Below are 16,720 nucleotides of genomic sequence, written 5' to 3'. Positions count from 1 at the left end.
TTAATACATTTTTATTTTTCTAAGCAGGCAAAGAATCTCGCATCTGTAGAAAACAAATATAAGAATTGATTGTGCTTTCCTCACAACAAACTTGTGATATAGGTAGTGCAAATATTAATCACTTTTTCCACAATGGGAAGGACACTGAGGCTTAGAGACTAGCCTATTGTCACACAGCTAGTAGGTGTTAGAACTGGGATCTAAAACTAGATTCCCGGAGTTCACATATAGGATTCCTACCACCCTCACACACTATAATGTGCTGCCTCTGAATGAGGCGGGTGCAACCATGAAATATACCAGAAAATAAAAACTGGCATCCTCAAGTTTCAATAAGCAAGTTAATGCATTTTCTTTTTTTTAGTGAGACAATCGGGGTTAAGTGACTTGCCCAAGGTCACACAGCTAGTATATGTCAAGTGTTAGGTCTGAGGCTGGATTTGAACTCAGGTCCTCCTGACTTCAGGACCAGTGGTCTATCCACTGCACCACCCAGCTGCCCCTCAATAAGCAAGTTAACAGGAAAGATGGCAAATAACACATTAGAAAATATCATTGGAAGTTAAAATCTTAAGAAACATTTCAAAAAATCTCTTAGCCAACATGTACATTTCCAGACATCTGTGCCCTGGAGTTCTTAATGAGAGCCATTTCAGGATATCCATATACAAAGGAAGGAGAAAATTTCAAGAAGGGAGAGGGCTAGATTGTAAAATGCTACAGAGATCTTTTCTCTAGTGGAAAGAAATTTTAGGTTGGTCACTAGTGGGTGAGTAGGGAATCCGAAAGACTTATTAGACTTTTCCTTGAATGATGGATGCTAGGAAATAAAATAATAGAAAAATTATATTTCTAGCATGTAGTAAGACCTTAAATGTTTAAGTGAATGAAATAAACCTTTGATTTTCAGTAAATACACATGTACCTGAGGTGATAAAACATTAATCTTAAATATTAGTACCTAAACATATGCTCTTTATAGAAATGGGCAGGCAAGGATGGTGAAGAAATTAGTGCAAAGTAACGTGTCCTGCAGCGTGGATGAGGGTAAGCAGGATCATTACATTCTATGCATTTTGTCTACATCAATTTATTTACCAATTACCTTTGGAAACAGATGCTTAAATGCTCAAATGTCCATCTATTGTACAATCATTCTGTCTACATTTTTCCATTTCTCCTTTCAGGTCTAAATCTAAGATCCTAAGTAATAAGTTTTTCTTATGATTAAACCAATTTACAGATGAGGAAACTGAAGCTTGGAGGGGTTATGTGACTTGCTTGCATAATAAGTTGCAAGATGTGTATGTTGGAGGGGGGATGATTTTAACCTGGATCTCTCCTAGCTCCAGATTTGACCCTCTTTTCATCATATTCTTGCCCCCAAGTTTTCCTTCTTCATTCCTGTCTGAGGAGTGTAAAATGAAAGGAGGCCATCTTGAAAATATCTCACTCCTTTTGGGTCTTTTTCATTTCTTTCAACATTTCTACTGGATCTTAAAAAATGGGAGAGATGCTCAAGGGTTTAATCTTCTCTCAAGAATAGAATTTCACTAGTTGTGTGACCCTGGGCAAGTCACTTAACTCCACTGCCTAGCCAAAAACAAAACAAAACAAAACAAAACAAAAGAATAGAATTTCACTTCAACCAAAACTGTCAACATTCATTTCTGTCATGAAGATTTCCAGAAACCAAGAGGTACATAAGGCAGTGAAGACCGGCCACAGGAATTTTGGGGATTTGTCCTGTAAAAATTCTGTGTCAGTTGAGAGGCACTATGATTGTCTAGTGGATAGAGTGCTGGACTGCCGAGTGCCAGGAGAACTTGGTTTCAAATCCGACCTCTATACTTAACTCCAATGAGCCTCAACTTCCTCATCTGTAAAATAGGGTTAGCTGGACTTGTAGTACCTGTCCTATAGGCTTTGTGTGAAGGATCAAATGAGATAATGTATATAAATAATGTCTTTTCAAATGCTAAGTGCCAGTTATTATATTGTTCTTTCCTCAAGCCGCACTTTGATAATGACATAAGTCGTAATTAAATAGGCTGTGCTTCAGCTAGGTAGGTAAGGGATCAAGGAAATATTCACTTCTTGCTTTTATTTCACCATCTAGATAAGGCTCTATTTTACCCCCCTACTCTCATTGATAGGGGTGTACAATTTGTAATCATTATAGGTCTGGTGCTGAGAGTAACTAATGTTAGGGCGTCATGAGTCTCTCTGCTGCCTGGTTTTATTGCATTATGGCAGCCTTTATAATTTGTCTATTGTAAGTCAACTGGGCAAGGGTCATACTCCATCCTGTGCCTGGTAGGGGACTACCATGAGCGCTGGTTCTTAGTTAATAAAATGTTGATAATAATTGGCCCCTTCCAGCTCTTAATCTACGATCCATATAGTAATCCTACGAACCATCCTACTTGGCCTAGCGTTCTTGGAACAAGGTTGGCTACTTGTAGGGCTGTGTAGGGCATCTTATCTAGTTTGTAATAAACTGTTACTACCTTAAATGGTGTGTATTGCCTCAAAAGCTTAGAAATGTGGAGTCAGAGGAACTGGTTTCAGACCCTACCTCCTCCAGTTTTATTTGTATACCCTTGGTTAAGTCATTAACCTTCCTGAGCCTCAGTTTCCTTATTTGTAAAACGAAATGGGTGGAGTAGATGACCTCCAAGTTCCATTCCCAAATCTCAATCTGTGAGTTTATATCTAGAAACTGTTAGTTCCGGAAATGCCTTTTAACAGCTCCATCAAGAAACATTCACTGATGCATTTAATGGTAGGTGCAAAAAGGATTAGAATTAGAATTCCATTGCCTGCTTTAATTTAACTTCAAATCTCTAATCTCTCCGGGAGACAGTATAAAGGTGTCTAAGGAAATGCAAAACAATACCTAAGTCTCCCCTCCAGCGTTTAGTAACTAGATGAGGGGTCTTTAACTGTGTGTGAGTGTGTGTGTGTGTCCGTGTGTTCGTCCGTCTTCAACTGCTATGGAAATCTGGTGAATCCTGTGGACTTCTCAGAATAATGGTTTCAAATGCATAAAATGAAAACAAAACACTACAAGGGAAATTCGTTATATTGAATATTTAAAAAAAAAAAAAGGATCCCAGGTTATAGCCCCCTGATCAGAAGGCAGCAAGCTGTGTGTAATGGATAAAGGATTAGAATCAGGAAGACCGGGTTCAAATCCAACCTCGTACTTTTCCTAGCTGCTTGACTCTGGACAAGTCGCTTAACCTATCTGTGCCTCATCTGACTTAAATGAGGGGGGTTGGACTTTATCACCTTCCAAGACCCCTTTCAGGTCTCAGTCTTTGATGCCCGTCTTTCTAAGCATACCGGCTAGATCAGAGAGCAATGGGGGATTGCCAAATGTGCCCTCGCCACCTGCGGCCCGGGGGTCGAGGTCTGGGGCAGACGGGGCGGGGGCAAGGGCTCTCGTCGCCCCGGATCCCCCCCTCCACGCCGCTGGCCGGCAGGTGGCATCACGAGTCCGGCTCGTGGGCCGCGCCGGGGGCTGGGGGCGAGCCAGCCCGCGTGCGCGCTTGTGTGCGCAGGCTGGGGGGAGACGGCGGGGCCAGGAAAGGGTTAAATAGTTGGTGGAGCCTCCGCCGCGGGCGCCGCGGTGACTCTTGAGGGAAACCCAGCAGTGTGTGGAGGCGAGGGGGCGAGCGAGCGAGCGGGCGGGCGAGCCCGTGGGATGCGGAGCCCGGGGGCCCGCGGCGGCGGCGGGAGGAGGAGGAGGGCGCACAATACCGCCGCGGGGAGCCGGGGCAGCAGCAGCAGCGGCAGCGGCGGCCGCCGAGGCAGCAGCAGCAGCCGCCGAGGCAGCGGCCGCAGCATCCCGGGCCGGAGCCGCCTGATGCGGGCGGCGGGAGGAGCCGCAGCCGGAGCCGCAGCCCGAGCCCGAGCCCGAGCCGCCTCCACCCCCGCCGCCGCCGCCGCTGCCGCCTCTCCGCGGCCCGGTGCCTGCGGCTGCGGCGGGCTGCAATGAGCAGGTCCGCGGCGCTGCTGCTGCTGCTCTGCCTGCTGGGCTGCAACGTGTGGAAAGCGGTGACCAAGACCTTGCGGGAGCCCCGAGCTCAAGGTCGGTGCGGGGCCGGGGTCGGGGCCCGGGGCCCCGGGGGGGCGCTTTGTGCTGGCGGAGAGACCGCGGAGACGAGGCGGCTGCGGCCCAGAAGGGGGGGGGGGTCTGGGGGCTTCATTGTGTTCGCTGCGGCGAGGGCCGGGGTGCCCCTGGGGCAGATGCTCCCGGCTGGGGGAGGGGAGGGGAAGAGAGCTGGGGGTGGGGGGGAGCCAGCTGCTGCTGTTGGCTGAACGGAGGGCTCGCTGCATTGATCCGCGTGCGTGCACGCACACACAGAACACACACAAGCACACCCATCCATCCCTTCCTTTGGCGTGAGAGGAGAAGGGATATCTCACCTCCTTCTCCGCTCTCTCTCCCACCCCGCTCCGTGGTAGGCTTCGTTCCAGAAAGGTGGCCGGGGTGCTGGTGGGGGGCGGGGTGTAGCAGGACGCCGGCCTTGGGCTCTTTTGTTGGGTGCAGGCGACTGGAAGACTGTTGGGATTGGAAGGATCGCTGCCTTCCTGCCCCAATTCCCCTTTTCTATTTCCTGGGGAATGCCAGGGCGCACCCCTCGGCCCCAGCTCCTGCGAGGATCAGCTCTGTTTCAGTCCTGCACACCCCCTCTCCCCCCACCCCCGGTTGCTGCTGCTGCTGCTGCTGTTGCTGTAGCTTTCCCTAGTCTGTTGCAAAGAATAAAGCGATCTGGCAGCTCTGGAAAGTTTCTAGGGCTTTTCTTTCCTCTACTCCTTATCTGGCATCTTTTCTGGACTCTTCGCGACTCCTTGAGAGATTCAGGAATCGATACCCTTCCCCCTCCTCATCCCCCCCCAGGGGGTTTGAGGGAAAAAAAAAAAAGAAATCCTTAACCAACTTTTTAAAAATTTGGCCTCTTTAAATTCTCTGCTTGCCCCCTTCTGGGTTCAAGTGGTAGCCTTAGACAAATGACAAGCCCATCTACTGTTTTCAAGGTTGGATTTATTTTGGGGATTTTGGGGAAATCTGGATTCCTCCTTTTGCATGCCTTCTTTTGGAGGAGACTAACTCAGCTCTCCTGGGGCTGCCCTTTGAAAACAAAGTGTGGTTAGTGGCTCGGGCCGGAGTGTCTGACTCTTTCCCCAGCCCTCAGGACTGCTTGGCCCTGGCCCCCAGATCTCACTTTCAGAGCAGCAGAGAAGAGTTTGTGTGCAACAGAAACTCCTGGTGTTCTTTCAGCCTAGAGTAGCACCTGTACTGGACAGGCAGACCAGCCACCCCTCATTGTGAGGTGGGAGATGCTGTCTCCGAGATTATCCTGCTGGGAGATTGCATCTTCTCTGCCTTCCGTGTGTGACAGGTCTTGGGAGGAGGAGAAAGAGGGGGGAAAAGAGGAGAGAGAGAGAGCGTGAGAGCAAGAGCGAGGAAGTGAGAGAGAGCCCTGCTTTATTCAGTATTGCCTAGACTTAACATCTGAGAGCTTGTCTCTCTGATTTGTCACAGTGAGGCCCTGGGTACAATCTGCTGGTGTTATGTTGTTACCTAAAGTGTGTAATAGAGGCTGGCAATCTGAGCATGCTCTGTGTTACTTGCAGCAGTCTCTTGCTTTGATTCTTATCCACAGGTTATCAAATTAGGCTTCCAGTGTAAATAGGTTAGGAATGTATGGGTGCAAGTAATTTGCTGGCAGATCAGAGGATCATAGATTTAGAGCTGAAAGGGGCCTCAAAGGTTATCTAGTTGGCCCTATTCAGCTTACAGCTGAGAAATTTGAGGCTAAGAAGCACTAACTGACTGGGCCAAGGTTACCCGGATAATCACAGAGCACTTTGGCCTCAGGTCCTCCAAGCTCAATGACCCTTCACCTACACTTGTAATGACAGAACATGATTTGATCTATCAAGGATTCTGCTAACTGTAGTTGTCTTTCATTGTGACTTCATTATATTTTTTTAAGGACTTTAGATGTATTTGTACCAGTTGGTCTTTTAAATTACCCAAGGTCTTCCATCTTAAAGGACAAAGGAAATATTCTCTTTGACATCTGAAACAAGTGGGTATGGAGAAACAAGTAGGTAGACAATTTATAACAGCTGATTAGAGAATGATGGCTGGTTTTTTTTTTCCTTTTTTTTTTAATGAAGAATCCATAGTGAATTTCACACTGAATGGGCTCTGCCCCAGTCAAATTGAGACCTGTTAAAGACCTTACCTTTAAAAGGCCAGGGTCCCTCAGTGCATCCTGGGTCATCTTCATTTGTTCTGATCCAGATCTGGCCACTGGACCCAGATGGCTCCGGAGGAGAGAGGAGGCTGGTGACTTTGCACAGTCCTCCCTAACTTAAATGCGGTTCGCTTGCCTGTCATGGCATCACCTCCCTGATGTCATGGTCCTTTTCGAGAACAAAGGACAAACAGCAAGTCTAAAGCACATTTCAAAGTTCTGCTTCCTACTAATCAAATTCCATATGTAACGAAGTTCTCAGAAATGACTTAATGATGTAAGGTTTATGTAATAACTTTGTAGATCTTCTGATGTGATATATAGGGTGCATATCACAGATATCTTGGAATCCCAATGACTGAAATGGTCATGTGTGAGATAGGAGCTACTAACTTGGCATGTTTTCATTTCTCTGTTTCCCTGCCCTTCCTTATTTGGGATAAATTCTTAAAGAGGTGGTTGAACACCACAATTACACCAGGAACTACTATCAAGAACAACTTTGGTGGCAGATGTTAAGCCATGGTGTCATTTTTTAAGGAATAGGAAATTTCCAGGTTCACATCTTCTAGCTTATCCTTAACCTACCAACAAAGAAATGCTGCTATGGTAGTGGTCGTGTGGAGGACTGGATTTGGAGTCAGGAAGACGAGGTTCAAATCTAGCTCTTCCAATGACTACCTGCCTCATCTTGGCTGTTCTTCATCAGTAAAATGAGAGAATTAGATCAGAGAAATTCCAGCACTAAGTCAGTGATCTTTGAAAATTGTTTTTGAACTTATTTTAAAAAAAAAACAAAATTTCTTTTTAAAAAAGAAAATGGAAGCTAGGTCTTTCTGTAACCTAGTCAGAGATAGAGATAGATTGATGATTGAATGAGTAGGTGGGTGGATGAATGTCCGGGTCCTTAAGGTGTAAGACTACTTTACAATAGTGGGTCAGCATACAGTAAACTGATCTGATTTGACAAAAATGCCCCTCAGCCTCAGGAAATTTTTTGGCAGAAGCCATTTTAGACAATTATTTATCTATTTTCATGGCGATAATTCAGTTTGTTGATCCCAGGGATGATATTGCTATGGGTTTTCTTTGCTCAGAAATGGAATCCAACTTTGTTCTGCTTTGTGTTGGGTCATAGATCATAGATTTAGAGCTGGGAAGGAACCTTAGTCATGATTTAGTTTTAACCTCATTTCACAAATATGGGAATTGAGGGTCAGAGAAATAAAGTGACTTGCCACAGTTAGTAAGTAGCAGAACAGGGATTCGAAGCCAGGTGCTCTGGCTCGAAAGCCAGCACTCTTTCCACTTCATTACACTCCCTATAAGTTACTGTGAAGCTGGGGCGTGCTTTACCTTTTGTTTTAGAAGTTTTATCCAGGTGCTGTGGCCAGAGCACTCAAGAGATTTACTTTGGACCAATCAACTTTCGAATTATATAAGCTCAGCTTCTGTAACCTTTTAAAATGAGGAGTCAGTACTCACTGACCTCTGAGATCCCTACCAGCCCCGTGTCTAAGATCCTGTGAAACTTAACTAAGAAAACAATACCTCATTTGTTGTTCTTCATTCTCGAGGGGGACCAAAATGGCATCAGGATGTTTGGAGTCAAGGTATAGTGTGTTGGACTGTGGCTATGGGCTAGGAAGGCTTTACCACAGGTCAGACACAAATAGTCCATATGAACATTTAGGGTGGATTCTCTACATTTGCGCATCTCACATTTGATCTACTATAATTCTGCTTTGCTCATAAAGTATAGCTCATCTTCCTTGATTCGGACGTACCATGCTGGGCAGTCCTGTGCCAGTGTCTCCCACATCTCACAATTGTTACCAAAGTTCTTCAGAGAGACCTTGAGAGTATCCTTGTATCGATTCTTCTGACCTCCATGTGAGCACTTGAGTTCTCAGTAAAATAGTCTTTTAGGCAAACGTAAGTTTAACATTCAAGCTAGGTGGCCTGCTCATCAGAGTTACACTCACCAGTTCTATCTAAGGCTTTTATCTAGAACTTACCACTTAAGGCTTTCTATGCTGCAGCACTCTGGGCATATTTGGGTGGATTTGGGTGTGGAATGGAATACCTTTGTGTATTTGTTCCTGAAAATAGTCATATTCCCTGAAGGCCATAGAAGTAGGCACTTGCAGAAGAGAGACTGATAGTCTGTGTAAATATATGCCATGTAATTTTGAAACCAAGTTGTTCATTTGTCAACAGAAGGGTCAGAACTGGGTCTTAAGAACTGGCACTAAGACCTGTGTGATGTATAACTTACTGTTGGTTATCTAATGGTGTTGTAATCGTAGATAGAGTATACTGACTGCTTTGTCATCTCAGTAAAGTGAGAGGATTACACAAATCTTGGCATTTGGGCTGCATTTTGGGTGTTTTTCAAGAAGATCATTTTTAATTAATCTGAGTTTGGGCTGTCCGAGTGAGTATTGTGGAATCACTTTATAAACAACCTGCCAAGTAGCGTAGCATGCTGTGGGAATTACCCAGCCTGCTTTATTTGTGTTGAAGTTGTGTTAGAAATAACTAGCTAAATAAAACACTTGGTATCACACTGTAGGAAGGTGCAAGATTTGGAATTAACAGAGGTCTGCTGGAATTCCTTGCCAGCCAGGTGAAAGAATTCCTCCCAGAGATAGTCAAGGTGTCCGTAAATTTGAGAGCAAAGTCTACTCCATGGTTTTAGGTATTAATTTTGTGTTCTGTTTCCTATTTTTAATATTTTGGTTTTATGTAATTAGGTAATCAAGTTAAACTAAAATCATTACTAAATGGAAGGTCATGTCTTCTAAGGAATAATCTCTAAAAACACAGATGTTCATTGTCATCATTTATGACCTTGAACTTGTCTTGTGACAATTCCCTGATTCTAAGTTTTTGTTATCATTAGTGAATAAGTACTGGTTCCTTCCCCAGATGGTGGTAGTTACCAATCAGAGGGCAGAAGTGGATAGTAATGATAAGCTTTGGGTTGCCAGAGTATGGACACACACACACACACACACACACACACACACACACACACACACACACACACACATTTTCCAAGGAAAATTGGTTAATTAGCATAATCCAGAGCTTAAACTGGGATCAAAATGACGCCAATCCAAAGGTTCATAGATCTTGAAAGGCCCTTCTGTGATTGGATCATAGATTCAGAACTGGAAGGGACTTTAGAAGACCATCTAAACAGACCTGTTCATTTTACACCTGAGGAAACTGAGGCCCAGAGAAGTCAATCTTTTTATTGGTTTATCCTCTACATTATGGTCCTTAACTGTAGGAGTTTCCTTAGATTCTGTTCCAGGCCCTGTATTCTTCTCCCTCTGCAATCTTGATTGGTATCCTCATCATCTTCCATGGGTTTAACTCTCATCTCCCTGCAGATGACTCTCAGGTCTATTTGTCAGCTCCAGTCTCTCCCCTCAGCTTGAATCCCTACATCACTAATTGCCCATTGGATCTTTCAAAATGGATTTCCCAGAGATATCTTAAACTCATATGTCTAAAATCAAACCCATTATGGCTCTTTTCCAAACTTAGCACCACCATCCTTCCAGTCTTTGAGCATTTTCCTTGTTTCCACATTTTCCTACATGATACATTTTCAACCAGGCATCAGATATTGTCATTTTTACCTTTGTAACTTCTCCCATCTGATCCCTTCTCCCTGTTCACACAGTTACCCTCAGTCAAGCCCTCATCAAGTCTCCACTAGATTATTATAATAGTGTCCTAAGTGATTTTTTGCCTCCTCTTTCCCTATTCCAGTCCTTCCCGTACTTTGTTGTTCACTTGTGTCTAACTCTTCATGACCCTGTGAACCATACTGTCCATGGGGTTTTTCTTGACAAAAATACACTGCTGCCTTATTTTCCTTAAGCTCAGATCTGACCATGTAACTCCCCATCCCTCAACTCAATCAAATCCAGTGGCTTCCTGTTGCCTCTATGAAAACTCTTTTGTTTAACTTTTAAAGAATTAGACAATCTGGCCGCAGCCCATCTTTCAAGCCTCATTGGACATTACCCTTCCTCTTGTACTCTGTTATCCATCTACTGGCCTTCTCTTTATTCCTCCCGTGACACTCCTATCTCCTGTCTCCAGGCCTTGGCACTGGCCATCCTGTATGCCTGAATGCCCTCATCCCTTATATCCACCTCATTGAGAAGAAAACCCCTTTCTTCTTTAAGATACAGCTTAATAAACCCCATCTTCTGCATGAAATGTTTCTCAACTCCAAAGCGACGTTGTATAATTTGTGTTTATTCACTTTGTGTTTATGCTGCATATTTTTATATTTATTTATATATTGTGCTTATCATATAAATATGTACATATTTATAATTTATATATGTATATAAAATAAAAACTTAAAAACACATATGTTCCATTTTAGAAATGGAGTATCTTCCACATTTCTCTGAAATAGCTGACTCATCTTTTGCATTTAAAATCGTTCTGCCTTCTTCTCTGCTGGTCTTTATGTTTCCTCTGCCAACTTCTTTTCCTTCTCCTACTTACTGAGAGTATTGCCCAAGATCCAGGCCTCTTGTTCATTTTCTTGACTTGTAATGCCTTTCAGAACTTGATAGTTTCTCTCAGTTCCATCTTTTCTCTGGATGAATGCCAGGTCTATATAGTATCATGGCATTTCTGGATTGGAAGGGGCTTTTAAGATCATGGAGACCCAGAAAAGAGGGGAGGCAGTGATTTATCCAAGGTCAGTAAGTTAGCAACTGACCCCAAACTAGAGTTTAGGTCTCATGATACCAACCAGAATCAGTATTCTTTTTCTATTATCTGAGTTTTCAGCCAGAGCTAACATCTAGGTGAGTCTTGCCATCCAGGCCAGAATTCTTTTCATACTTATCTGAGTTTCCAGGCGTGATCTGTTTCCTGAACTCTGGTATCTTATCTCTGTATATCAATGGAATGTTTCACAAATGTCCCCAGGTATCACCTCAAACTTAATCTATACAAAACTGAATGCTGTCATCTGTAATCACTGTATACCATCCTATGAGGTCCTACTCTTGACTTCCCTCTTTTGTCAGTGCTTTTTTCACTGTACCAGGCTTGCAAGACTCACATCTGAGTCATCTGTACTGGGAGGCAGGAGGCTTGGTTTTTGTCCTACTCTGCCATGAGCTAGATTTGAGACCTAGAGCAATCAGTAAGTAACTCAACAAGCATTTATTAAATGGCTACTATGTACTTGGCACTGGGGATAAAAGTGAAACAACCTCTGCCATCCAGAAGATTCCATTCTGTAGAGTAAATTTCTAAATTTCCTCATTTGTAAAATGAAGGAGCTAGGCTAGAAAAAATTTAGAGTCCCTCCAAACTCCAAATGACATGATTCTGTGATCATACTATTGTTCAGTCTTTTCAGTCTTGTCTGATTCTTTGTGACCTCATTTGGGATTTTCTTGGCAAAGACATTGGAGTGGTTTGCCGTTTCCTTCTCTGGTTCATTTTACATATGAGGAAACTGAGGCCAACGGTGACTTGCCCAAGGTCACATAGCTAGGAAGTATCTGAGGCCAGATTTGAACTCATGAAAATGGCTTCCTGACTCCAGGCTTGGCCCTCCATCCACTGGCCACCGTGATCGTGAAGTGTTTTTATTTTTGTCTAGCCTAGTGAAAGATCTTCTTTGGACCTTCCCTTCCCTTCCAAAATATATGTGTATGTATGTGTATATGTGAGTGTGTGTAAGTATGTATATGTAGGAGGGAGGGGTATATATAACCTCTTCCCCCCCCACCCTGCCGTGCACACACTTTATTGATGAGAGAAATATCTACATTTTCAGACCTTTTAAACTTAACTAACTAGATGTCCTCTGGGCATTTCAAACTCAACGTGTCCAAAGCAGAGCTCCTTTCTCCTCCTAAATCCACCAGTCTTCTGAACTTTCAGTTTCCTTTGGACGGTCCCACCATTCTTCCAGTCGCTTATGTTTGCAACCTCAGGGTCATTCCAGACTCCTCTCTTCCTCCCTCCATGTATCAGATCAGTTGTTGTCTGCTACTACAACATTCCCTCATCTCTCTCCATCTGTCCACTTACATGGACACCACCCTAGTTCAGGCCCCCATCACCTTTTGCCTGGACTTCTTCAATAGTCCCATAAAAGGTGTTGCAATGGATGGAGCATTGGACCTGGAGTTGGCAAGACCTGACATCAGCTCCTGCCTCGTTACATTCACTAGCTAGGTGTCCCTGGACAATTCACTTAACTTCTGTTGCCTCAATTTCTTCATCTGTAAAATGTAGCTAATAGTAGCACCTAACTCTCAGGTTTGTTGTGAAGATAAAATGGGATATTTGGAAAGCATCATGCAGTCTTCAAATGCTATGTAAATATTAGCTGATATTATTATTAGTTATTCTGTTTGGGACATCTGGTTGGCACAGTGAATAGAGTACTGGACCTGAAGTCAGAAAGACTTATCTTCCCGTCTGGCCTGTGTGACCCTAGGCAAGTCACATAACCCTGTGTGCCTCAATTTCCTCGTCTGTAAAATGAGCTGGAGAAGGAAATGGCAAGTTACTCCAGTGTCTTTGCCAAGAAAACCCCCAGTGGAGTCACAGAGTCAGGCACGGTTGAAACAGCTGGGCACATAGCTGTTTAAAGTGGCTTGGTGTAGTTTAGTTTCACCTCTATCATTAGAAAACCAGCTTCTTTTCGAAGCTCATTAGCATTTGGCAAATGTGCTTATTTTAATTGTGAAAAAACCTTGTTAGAATCCAGTAAAGAGAAGGAAAAATGAGAGAAATGTGGTCTTATGTCAAAGATATAGAATGTTGTAAAAAATAGAGATTAAAAAGTCATAACTTGGAAATAATTTCTTGGGATCCCCTTGTCTCTCCATGGGAGGAGAGACAAGTACTAAATAAAGTTGCTTTTGTTCTTATCTAGTAGGATATGTGTATTTGATCTTTGTATTCAAATGCTTATTTTGTTTCTCTTCTCCCTTTTTCTCTTCTTCTGTCTTCTCTCTCTCTCTCTCTCTCTCTCTCTCTCTCTCCCTCTCTCCCTCTCTCCCTCTCTCCCTCTCTCCCTCTCTCCCTCGGCTGCTTTACTCCTCCTTAGGCAACCAAGTGTCTAGCATAACCCACTGCAGCTTACAGCCCAAGAGATTTCTCATTCTCAGCCTCCCTGGTAGCTGATTACAGGTGTGGACCACCCCACCCTGCTGCCATCTTTTGTTTCTTAACAGTAGCCAGGAATTGTGGTTGTATGTTTAGGACAGTGATCAAGAAAATGTGCATATTTAAAAAATATGAGGTCATACTTTAAAAAAAAAGATTATGGAAACAGAGAAATGTTTTCCAATAAAATGACAAATCATCAATCCATGCTTTTATTCTCTGAAATATAAATAGGAACTATTGCTTTAAAACAGTATTGACATTAAAACAAAGCAAGTTCCCTGAAACTTTGTTGTCAAAACAAGTTGCAGGTGTCTTCAGAAAAGATGTTTCATTTGTTAGTAACTTACTAAACTCTTTCCCCATATATATTTAGCAGTTTGCTAGAAACAGTTCTCATAAAGCATTGTCCTTTTACAGAAACAGACATCTCCCAGGAGTGCTGGCTTTAGAAAGATAATCATTTTACTTGTAGAATGGGAAGGAATTTGGTCCATCTGTGGAAAGGATAGATATAACAGGATGACATAGTCTAGATACTGGGGGGCTTCATTTGGTGACTCAACTGTTCTCTGAAGGTTTATCACTATCCAAGAAGACCATTTTGCCCTTGTGTGCTTTCCCTAGGAACACCTTGTAGGATTTTTGACCTATCTCAAAAAAACATCATGCCACATAAACCATATTAGTGGCTATGTTATTTTAATGGAATTAACCCAGCTGCAATTCACCATTAGATTCAGGTAGTGGTAAATCTTGATCTAGTATTTATATAGCCACATTCATCATTAATTGCCAGGTTTATGTTATCTGGAGCCTGCCATGAAGTATAGGAAAGAAAAAGCATATTGAGGCAGCTAGGTGGTATGGTGGCCTCAGATACACATTAGCTATGTGCTCCCAGGAAAATAACTTAACCTTTATCAGCTTTATTTTCCTCGTCTGTAAAATGAGAATGCATATTTATGTATATGTGTGACTACAAAGCATTAAGTCTTTTAAAAATGTCATCTAAATTTTAGTCCTCTTGAGAGGTTTTACTCCGAGTTCAATGATTCTGTCATTTATTTATGATATTTTCAGGACTTCAAGCATTGTCTTCTGAGAGCATGTTGTGTTGTTTTTTTTAATAGCCTTAATGGTAGCAAGCTATTCTTCTGGGAGGGTTTGATGTTAGCAATTGCTAAAAGTAATTCAGAATCTCTATTAGTAAATAAGATAGTGATCAAGAAGAATGATTTTATTTTGGGTCAAAAAACCCCTCTAAGCTTATGCCAGTGTGTTGTCCCAAAAAGGCGGTGCGGTTGGTATTTGTTTAGTCATTTTGGTTATGTCTGACTCTTCATGACCCCATTTGGGGTTTTCTTGGCAAAGATGCCAGAGTGGTTCACCATTTCCTTCTCCAGCTCATTTGACAGATGAGGAAACTGAGGCAAACAAAGTGAAGTGACTTGCCCAGGGTCACATAGCTAGTAAGTATCTGAGACTGGATTTGAACTCAGGTTTTCCTAACTCTGGGGCAGCTAGGTGGTGTGGTATATAGAGCACTGATCAGCACCAGTTTCCTGATTCCAGGCCTGGTGCCCTATCCACTTTGCTGCTCAGCTGGTATTTGGTTTCTCATTCTTTGGTTTTCATTACATAGAAATTCTGAAATGCTTTGGAATGGCTGCCTAATAACAAAGGACTATTTGATCTTATGGGATGAGTTCTCAGCAAGCCATGTGTATGATGTCAAAGAAACAAATTGGCATTGTCTCCACTTGAGATTGTCATTTGTGCTTTTGGGGGCTGTAAGATTTCACAGTTTTTCATAATGGACTTTGACACAGAGTTTTGATGCCAAACGGGAAACATCAGTTTTCTTCATCATTTACAGTTTTCCTCGGAAAGAAGTAATGTTGCCCAACTTCCCTTGAAAAATGATTGAAGACTTCACTGTTTTCGTTCATTGCTCAAAGTTCATGATCTGGACTTCACAAAGACGCTATTGTTGCTTGAATTTTCTTTCAGGATTGGCTTTATTTTCTTCCCCTAAATTTAAGTCTTTTCATTATTATCATAGACAATTTTCTCTTGGTGTAAAACAAATCATTGCATCAAACTTTGTTGGTCCTTTGCTGTGGGTGGTTAGAGGTTGTATGTCATTATTATGGACTCCTCATTAAATCTTTTGTGCTCGTTGGAAATTCTATATGGATAATACACAAGGTGACCTTGGGCAAGTCACTTCAAAACTCTTTGATCCTTAGTGGTAGCCATGGGGGAGGGGCACAGGGGAGGGAAGAAAAGTACATTATAAGTTAATTCTGTATTTAAAAGAAATAGCAGGTTGTACATAATAGATTTACAGTTTCATGTGCAATCATCTTTTTTTATTATACTGTTATGGAAATGCTTTTTTCCATAAATTTATTGTATTCCATAAATTAAAAATAAAATGAAAATAATAACACTTTGACCCTTAGATTCCTCGTTTCTGAGATGGAGATAATGCCTGTATTATGTACCAATTCTTACAGTGTGTTGCGAGGATCAAATTAGATAATTTGTAAATCACAGCTCTTTTGTTTTATTTTGACACAAATCAATGGGTGTTCCATATTACAGCAGCTACCATTACAAGTTTAATTGGCTCATCTTTATTATTTTTTCCTCATCATTCATTTTTGCCTTTCATTTTTACACCAGTGTTGTCCGCTCAGACCTTTTTCTTTACCGAGTCCCCTCTCCAACTGAACCTTCACTTGTAACAAAGAAAAGTATTTTTAAGCAAAACCAATAGTGTTTCTGACCACTGATATAGCCCATACATATACCCCTACATCCATAGTAGCCCCCTGCTGTCCTGAGATAATATAAGTGTATTTCACCATCATTTCTCTAGGACTGAGATTGGTCATTACAATTAGGCAGAATTTGACTACTTTTTAGTGGTATATTTATTTATATTATCATAGCACTTGTGTATCTTGTTCTTACTGGCCCTGGAGTCAGTGGGTTCAAACCCTCACTGATACTAGCTGTGACCTCCTTTGGCCTCAATTTCCTCATCTATAAAAAGGGGGAGGGTGTTAGACTCGAAGCCCTCTGAGAGCCCTTCTCCCTCCAAATCTGTGCTCCCATGTTCTCCTGGTTCTGCCTATTTCAGCCTGCATCTGGTCATATTCCTTTGAATTTCTCATATTTTTTATTTCTTATGGAACATTAACATTTCATTACTTTTGTATGCTTTAGCCATTCTTCAGCCAGTGGTTGTCTACTTTTGT

General features: G+C 42.5%; 1 protein-coding gene across 1 annotated transcript in view; it reads left to right on the top strand.

The window, feature by feature from the left end:
• Positions 1-3,999: 3,999 nt before the first annotated feature.
• Positions 4,000-16,720, top strand: part of FAM171A1 (family with sequence similarity 171 member A1) — a 197,083-nt gene continuing 184,362 nt past the window's right edge. The window contains exon 1 of the mRNA XM_027847955.1: positions 4,000-4,096. Coding sequence (XP_027703756.1) covers positions 4,000-4,096 — 97 coding nt within the window. The remainder of the gene's footprint in view (positions 4,097-16,720) is intronic.

The sequence above is a fragment of the Vombatus ursinus genome, unplaced genomic scaffold, assembly GCF_900497805.2.
Source record: "Vombatus ursinus unplaced genomic scaffold, bare-nosed wombat genome assembly UNPS02005459.1, whole genome shotgun sequence".
Lineage (NCBI taxonomy): Eukaryota > Metazoa > Chordata > Mammalia > Diprotodontia > Vombatidae > Vombatus > Vombatus ursinus.
The sequence above is the reverse complement of the archived record's forward strand: the minus strand, read 5'-3'. Positions and strand labels throughout refer to the sequence as shown.